This window comes from Mixophyes fleayi, chromosome 10 (genome assembly GCF_038048845.1).
Source record: "Mixophyes fleayi isolate aMixFle1 chromosome 10, aMixFle1.hap1, whole genome shotgun sequence".
Taxonomy (NCBI): Eukaryota; Metazoa; Chordata; class Amphibia; order Anura; family Limnodynastidae; genus Mixophyes; species Mixophyes fleayi.
The window spans coordinates 24,386,720-24,395,368 of NC_134411.1; the positions used below are offsets into that span (position 1 = coordinate 24,386,720).

At 39.7% G+C, this 8,649-nt stretch overlaps 1 protein-coding gene across 1 annotated transcript; it reads left to right on the top strand.

Moving 5' to 3' along the window:
• Window positions 1-473: 473 nt before the first annotated feature.
• On the top strand, window positions 474-7,882 carry LOC142103428 (olfactomedin-like protein 3A). The gene is made up of 3 exons (XM_075187483.1): window positions 474-732; window positions 3,436-3,724; window positions 6,721-7,882. The coding sequence occupies exons 1-3, from the start codon at window positions 610-612 to the stop codon at window positions 7,503-7,505; spliced, it is 1,197 nt and encodes a 398-aa protein (XP_075043584.1). The 5' UTR covers window positions 474-609; the 3' UTR covers window positions 7,506-7,882.
• Window positions 7,883-8,649: the final 767 nt, after the last annotated feature.

Consider the following 8,649-nt stretch of genomic DNA (forward strand, 5'->3'; position numbering starts at 1 on the left):
ATAAACCATGCTATCACAGAAACAGTTAGCACCTAGCCTAACAGGAGACATATTCAGATGGCATTCCTGCCCATGAAGCTGTAGCTTCAACAAACGGTAGAAGGTGTGATTGGAAGTAGAGGCATGGACTGTTTCATCCAGAATGTTTATGAAGAGGCCTTTGGTGGTCATTTCTGTGTATAGGACATTCAGCCTTTTGCTTGTGGGATATGCTGGTACTTGTAGTTCCAGAGCAGAGCTCCAGCTTACCTAAGCCTGCCCTATAGAATAATTGGACTTTTATCCAAGCACTTTACACTATGTAACAGAAATCAATTTGTATGTTTCTATCCCTACTGTGTACGGGAAGGGTCCTGTAAGTTGCAGATGTGAGAGATTTGACTCACATCTGAACATATGGATTTGATCACAACATTTGGCAACGTCTTGGAGAAAGAATTTATATCAGATTATTGCTAGCACTAGAAGAGAAGCTGAAGGAAGCTTTTGTGGATCCTGGTTCTACTTGTTAAGATCGTCCATATGTGAGGTCTGGAACTTCTGTACTGCACATGTAAAAAATTCTGGACTTATCAGTACCAAGGCAATCTTTTTAAAAGATTTCAGAATATGGAGGTTCTTTATTTGCAAATCCTGTCCGTGTTTCTGTTCACTGCTCACAGAAGCACTCGGTGCGAAGCCCAAGATGAAACAATGATTCGATACATCGAGAAACGCATTTTGACTCTGGAGGTATGTAAAACAATATCCAAGATGACAGCGAGTTCCTTTTATGTCGGAGCAGACATAACTGCTGCAAGACTTCAGGGATACAGCTTTTTGCAAAAACAATGGGTAACTTTTAAACGTATTTCAAAAGTAGAGTGTACTTAGAGTGCACTAGATTTGTTCACAGTAAAATAATCTTTATAGTTTCACATTATAATATGGGAGGGTTTCTTTAATTTAAGAAAAAGTTTCTTACATGTTTAAGGCTACTTGTTAAAACAAAGGGTCTTTTGTCAGCCTAGGACAGCAGGGACAGAGGGAGAAAGCTATTTTAGGCCATTCCTTTTCCAGACTCACTTATTAGGAAGTCTGTTGGCTCACCAATAATGATGGCCCAGGGTCAGAGCCTCTGTGATTACAGGATACTAATATATATATATATATATATATATATATATATATATATATATATATATATATATATATTTAAAGGCATATAGCAGAATAGTTATTTTCCCACATTAATGTTTATTTAAAACACAACTAAACCTAAACTAGAAGAAGGGTTATATAAACCTGATAATACCATTCAGAAATATATATGTAGAGTATTGAGGACTTAACTCTTTAGACAAAATTGTAACCTTCTAGAGTTTTTTTGTACAGCGTTCCATTCCATAAGTCTATTGACTGATACAGATGTTGGACGTGTCTTAGTCTGAAATGGCTGATAACAGCAGACAATAGCTCACACACATGTTACATAGTAAATGTAATTACAAGGTCAAGTATCTGACATTCAGATATGGGAGATTTTACATGTATATTTACCAATGTTAGGAGTAGCTTTTTTATATATTTTGGATTAAATTTGTATAGCACTTGCAACCTAGTGCACAGGGGTCCAAGTAATAAGAATAATTGAGAGAGCCACCCCCGGGCCGTGCTATGTGATTTTTATCGGGATGAAAAGATTTAAATACCTGATCTGATGGACATAAGAGAGAGAGTACATTTGAAAGGGTCCTTCTCTAAAAGTTGAGAGTTACTATTCAGGTTACCTTAGGGAATTCCATTCAAGCAGACGGTATCATTCCTTTAAGTACTAACTCTGGGTGCAGAGGCATAAGGGGGAGTGTGAGTGGCATGTTGGGGGGAGTGTGAGTGGCATGTAAGGGGCATGTGGGAGTCTGAGGGGCATGTGGAGAGATCTGGGGGTATATGAGGAGGTCTGAGGGGCATGTGGGGAGATCTGGGGGTATATGAGGAGTCCTGAGGGGCATGTTCGGAGATCTGGAGGTACATGAGGAGCCCTGAGGGGCATGTTCGGAGATCTGGAGGTATATGAGGAGATCTGAGAAGCATGTGGGAGTCTGAGGGGCATGTGGAGAGATCTAGGGGTATATGAGGAGGTCTGAGGGGCATGTGGAGAGATCTAGGGATATATGAGGAGTCCTGAGGGGCATGTGGGGAGATCTGAGGGTATATGAGGAGTCCTGAGGGGCATGTGGGGAGATCTAGGGATATATGAGGAGGTCTGAGGGGCATGTGGGGAGATCTGGGGGTATATGAGGAGTCCTGAGGGGCATGTGGGGATATCTGGGGGTATATGAGGAGTCCTGAGGGGCATGTTCGGAGATCTGGAGGTACATGAGGAGCCCTGAGGGGCATGTTCGGAGATCTGGAGGTATATGAGGAGATCTGAGGGGCATGTGGGAGTCTGAGGGGCATGTGGAGAGATCTAGGGGTATATGAGGAGTCCTGAGGGGCATGTGGGGAGATCTGAGGGTATATGAGGAGTCCTGAGGGGCATGTGGGGAGATCTAGGGATATATGAGGAGGTCTGAGGGGCATGTGGGGAGATCTGGGGGTATATGAGGAGTCCTGAGGGGCATGTGGGGAGATCTGGGGGTATATGAGGAGTCCTGAGGGGCATGTGGGGATATCTGGGGGTATATGAGGAGTCCTGAGGGGCATGTGGGGAGATCTGGAGGTATATGAGGGATCTGAAGGCTTGTGGGGCATTTTGTAGCAAGTGGGTGTCTGTGGACATGTGGGGCTTTTTTGGAGCGTGAGATCTGAATGGCATGTGGGGAGGTCTAGGAACATGTGGGGAGATCTGGGAGCATATGAGGAGGTCTGAGGGGCATGTGGGCCAGATATCTCCTGCATTAAACAAAGTAACACTCATCCCCATAGTTTTCTAGGGTATAGCGAGCTAAGGTAATTTATAAAGCTCTGAAAAGCTTACCTTTATATACACATATAATGTATCTCTTTAGGGTATATATGCTAAACTGCAGGTTTGAAAAAGTGGAGATGCCTATAGCAACCAATCAGATTCTAGCTGTCATTTTGTAGAATGCACTAAATAAATATTAGCTAGAATCTGATTGGTTGCTATAAGCAACATCTCCACTTTTTCAAACCTGCAGTTTACTAAATACACCCCTTATCTCTATCTTTATTACACATATATCTCTAACAGTATCATACACATATGAGAGGGTTGTGAAAAATAATAAATAATAAACACTGAACAAAAGTATAAATAGAATGATCATTGTTGTAACATTGTGAATTTCATAATAACTGGACAATGGAAAGTATTTATCAACTGTCAAAATTGTATATAATGTAAGATAAGGTTTCAACTTTCATTAACAATAAAATATCTGATTCCTATAGTAACATTACAATCAACAGATTGTCTTCAATGTCTTTTAGGACAGACTGTACAAGTGTGAACAAGATATACAGCAATATGTACATGAATTTAAAGAACTGTCACATAAGCTGGTGTCACGTCTGGACAACCTCATCAATTATAAACTGGAAGTAAAGAGCGAGATGGAGAGTCTGTGGGAGAGAGTGGAAAGGGCCGAGTGGGACATTGACTACCTTGAAAGTACGACTTCCTCAAACACACAGGTGGAAGTTGACGAACACCTGGTGGAGAAGCAGCTTGTGGAACACGCAGCCGAGAAGAGGAAATTGCATCTCAAACTAAGCACAGGTAGGTGTCTTCGAAGGTGGACTTACCCCACAGGGTGTTTTTTTAAAAAAAAAAAAAAAGTGTATAGTGAACACACATTTTGATTGAATTGACAATGATTTCTCATTGTATTGATTGTTGAACACTGATTGTATTGGCTGTGGCTTCTGATTGTATTGATTTGTGGCTTCTGATTGTATTGAGTTGTGGCTTCTGGTTGTGTTGGTTGGTGGCTTCTAATTGTAATTGCTGTGGCTTCTGATTGTATTGATTTGTGGCTTCAGCTTTTGTTGGTTGTGACTTCTGATTGTATTGTTTTGTGGCTTCTGATTGTGTTGCTTGTGGCTTCTAATTGTAATGGCTGTGGCTTCTGATTGTATTGATTTGTGGCTTCTGATTGTGTTGGTTGGTGTATTCTGATTGTAATGATTTGTGGCTTCTATTTGTATTGATTTGTGGCTTCTGATTGTGTTGGTTGTGGCTTCTGATTGTAATGGCTATGGCTTCTATTTGTATTGATTTGTGGCTTCTGATTGTGTTGGTTGGTGGCTTTTCATTGTAATCATTTGTGGCTTCTGATTGTGTTGGCTTCTGAGTGGGGGAGTTGAATCTCCTACATCCTTTTCACTGTCTGCTCTTGTGGTGCACAGATGTGGTCTAAATATAATGGAGGACCCAGGGAAATATAGATCCATGCTGAAAGAGTACATGGAGGGCTATGTGCCTAAATTGCAGAGACTCTCTCAAGGTGAACAACCTCATTAATGGAACATATTTTATTTTCCCATCAAATTGGGACTTGGCCAGTTTCTTTGTGACAGTCACAAAGTCAATACACTAGTTGTACATGACTTCTGGCGTTATTTTGGAAAAGCATGATCAAGGCATATAATCTGTACATGTGCATTTGCTCATATTTCTTGGCCGACATATCCCCACTGAGCGAGTCCAGGGTCCATCATCGCATCCTATGTGCTCCACCATTGTGGTTTTAAAGACACAATTTTTGCACTAGTGACTACACACCACAATGCACATCCTACCATCAGTTGTGGTCTGACCCCCTCAATAATACACTGTTCATTTGTCCCTCATTTACCTGTCTCACAACGGTAACTGAGGGCAAATCAGGGCTATGTTTAAAGTGCCAAATATTTTAATTTTCCTTTTTTAAATACTTTGCTTATGTGGACATAGATATATGCACTGTGACCTTTTTACACCTAGGGACAGTGCCAAGTACTGATTTCTGCCACCTCTAAGATGGCATAACCGTCAGGACAACTGATCTAATAACAATCCCGATAGCTTTAAGGTGAATCTTCAAATAAACTCAGCCTCCACCTTATCATAATTATTTAAATATACTGCCCTGTGAAATTAGATCCGGTGATTTATGGCACCTATCTTGTGGAAGTGAGGAATGCCCCCATCCATCCATCTCTAACTGTCTTCACAGGTAAAATATTAAATTCTCTTTTGGATAAACTCCGAAAAATTAGTTTATGTGAGAACTTTTTAAACCGTCGCATCTTGCAGCAAATGAAGCAAATATGTATTATTATTTTTTTAATTACGGTTCAGCAATTAATTATAAAATGCTTCTTCTATTTAAGGGCAACATCTTGGCAATGTCCCATTATTAAATAATGCACATGTAGCTTTCTTCTGCTTCCTACAGATAAGAAACAAGCTTTCCCCATATACTCCCTAACTCTAAACCGGACAGCTGGTCTATGCCGCCTTCTAGGGTTCTCAAGAAAATAAAAGTAACAGTCTGCTGGGCACTGTATTATAACTATGTTAACTTTTTTAGCTCTTGGTATTTTTCCTTGAAGACTTAGGACAATAAAAAAATAGGTTCAAACAAATACTATATTGTGACATCATCCTGGCACTTGTGGACGTCTGTTTACAACCTTTGTAGTTTGTTTTAAAAAGACAAAACAAAAAGAGTCATAAAACAACAATTCGATAATATTAAAAGGGAACTACTGTCTTACAAAACTAAAAAAAAGAGCTAATAGCACTAATACAAGACGTGTTAAAGGCAACATAATACATTTTATTTATTTGGTCACATATTTTATATCATAAATGATAAAAAATATAAAAATCCTATACTTAGCACAACAAAGATATCTGTCTTTGGGATTTTGACTAGGCAGTTGCTGATGTTATCCAATCTGACACCAGCAACTGCCTAATCAGAATTTTAAGACATGTTATAAAATCTGACACCAGCCACTGAATTTTAGAGTTCCAAACCCAGGATATAAAATCAGACAAATGGCTGCTCACAATTCTAAAGCTATTATATAATATTAATTATAGCAACATCTGATATATTGCATTCCATTCATTACATTAAATACTAACCAAATTGGGACCGGCATCATTTTGCTGTAATAAATGTATTATTATTTTTTTTCAGATTAGCAATCATCTCTCTTTAAAAAATTTGCTGTACTTTGATACAATTAGCTGCTGATTGGGGACCACGTTTAATATAGTTCCATTTTTTACTTTTCAATACACTGAGATGGTAATATATGCTTAAAAACCTATAAAAAAAATCCACAAAAATAAAACGCGTGGGGCCTGATTCATTAAGGATCTTAAATGAAGAGGTATCTTATTTCAGTCTCCTGGACAAAACCATGTTACATTGCAAGGGGTGCAAACTAGTTTTCTGTTTTGCACATAAGTTAAATACTGACTGTTTTTCATGTAGCACACAAATACTTGATGGCTTATTTGGACACTAAAATTTAAAGTTGATATGTGTGTGCTACATGAAAAAACAGTCAGTATTTAACTTATGTGCAAAATAGAAAACTAGTTTGCACCCCTTGCATTGTAACATGGTTTTGTCCACTAGACTGAAATAAGATACCTTTTCCTTTAAGATCCTTAATGAATCAGGCCCGTGATGCTTAAAAACAAATTGAAAAAATATCCAAACATAAAAATTCTGTGTTATTATTGTAAAACATTATTATTTTTGTTTTTCCCAGGTTGTACGATAATGCTGGCACAGATCAAATCTCAGAAAACAGTGAAAAAGGCTGGAGGTGCTATTGGAGCTTGGATGAAGAATGTCGGCGATTGGTCAGACACAATCTACTTCTTTACGGATTCCAGTAACAATGTGCTCCTAGAATTTGAAAACCTAGAAGACTTTAGCAGCCGGGATTATCTGCAAAAAGCTGAAAGCATCGCGTTGCCCTTCTTCTGGCAGGGTACCGGTCTCCACGTCTATAACAACGACATCTTTTTCCACAGGAACGGTACAGTCAACGAAATAGGTAAATACAACATGCAGAGTAATGTCACGCAGTCCATGAATTTAGAAGGTGGCGGCCATTTTCCACCCTACCAGCTTTCGCCGTACACGAAAATTGATCTTGCCATGGACGAACAAGGTCTCTGGGCCATTCATACAGATTCGGATATGAGCGGAAACCTGGTTCTTACTAAAATAGACCACAACAAAATGGAGGTCGAGCATACGTGGAACACATCCTGCAAAAGCAACAACGCAGAGGCGGCCTTTGTCATATGTGGAACCCTCTACGTTATGTACAACAGCCCGAGCGGAGGCCGGTCTCATATCGACTGTATTTACGACACCTCTGATGTCATCGATGGCCATGAGATACCAACTTTGTACTTTACAAAGCGATACAGCAGCCATTCCTCCGTGCACTACAATCCGAAAGACCAAAGCCTCTACGCTTGGGATGACGGCTATCAAGTGATCTATAAGTTTGAATTAAAAAAGAAACTTGAGAACTTCTAAGGACGCGTCCGAGGACATTTCTGCAAACTGAGATTTTTCTAGTGAAGTTTAGAAAATGAAAGACAGCATCTGATTGGTTTGCATGGGTGACACCCACTTTCCCTTAGTAACAGTTTTTATAAATTCCCCTCATCAAGTAAGATTCTGTCAATCAATATTTTTTTGTAAATGGATCATAAAAAAAATTAGGAATATATTTTATACATTATAGCTGAGCCTTCCAAAGGTAAAAGGAAATAGTAGTTAACAAGACAATCGGTCAAAGTCAAAATTTTTACAAATGACAGCTGATCTGGAGATTACAATCACTGTTCTTAGGGCTAGATATGCTCATACTTGCCAACTTTTGAATAGTGAATTTCGGGAGATCCTGAGCAGGGGGCGTGGTTGGAGGGAGGGAGGGGGCGAGGGCGGTCAATCGCATCATTTTGGCCCCATCCCCGCAACAAAAGCGTAATTTTGTCGTGGGGGGCGGGGCCAAAATGACACGATTCACAATTGCAGAATGCAGGATACTTGCCTGCTCTCCCAGGAGATCTATCCGGATTTCGGGAGTCTCCCGGACATCCCGGGATAGTTGGCAAGTATGGATATGCCATAAATCGTGTTTGACGGCGGTATGTACCCGTCGCAGATCACCAGAAATTTCTGGCGTTTTGGAGCTCCAAACCACCGTATTTACTATAGGGCAGTTTGAGGATTGAATGTAAAACTACTGGTGATGTGTGGTGGTTTCAAAACACCGAAACTGCCGCCGGTTTAGTTATCTCCGCCACAAAACCGCACAAGAAAGACAGTTTTGGAAATACCTGCTCCTGATAGGCTATTTAGCTCAAACAGCTATCCTGCCAGTCATAACATAAGAGGAGGCATCATTGACTGATGAATTATTGTGACAATCATTATTTATTGATTATAGGCTCAAAAATAACTTGGCACCTTACTATAATGAAAAATCAATATTGCCCCCATAAGTCAATTATAAATTATGTTTATATCAATAAGCAATAAATAATGATTGCAGCAATAATTCATAAGTCAATGGTGCATCCGCTTATGTTATGAATGAAAACATAGCTCAAACAGCAGCAGTTTGAGCAATCTCGACTCTCACAACCACCACTTTGTTTTTGGCAGGCGATTT

Excerpts from the sequence above, each read along its gene's own strand:
- LOC142103428 (XM_075187483.1), top strand. The coding sequence starts at position 610 with ATGGAGGTTCTTTATTTGCAAATCCTGTCCGTGTTTCTGTTCACTGCT. Across the intron at positions 733-3,435 it reads AACGCATTTTGACTCTGGAG|GACAGACTGTACAAGTGTGA; the intron begins GTATGTAAAACA and ends AATGTCTTTTAG. Across the intron at positions 3,725-6,720 it reads GCATCTCAAACTAAGCACAG|GTTGTACGATAATGCTGGCA; the intron begins GTAGGTGTCTTC and ends TGTTTTTCCCAG.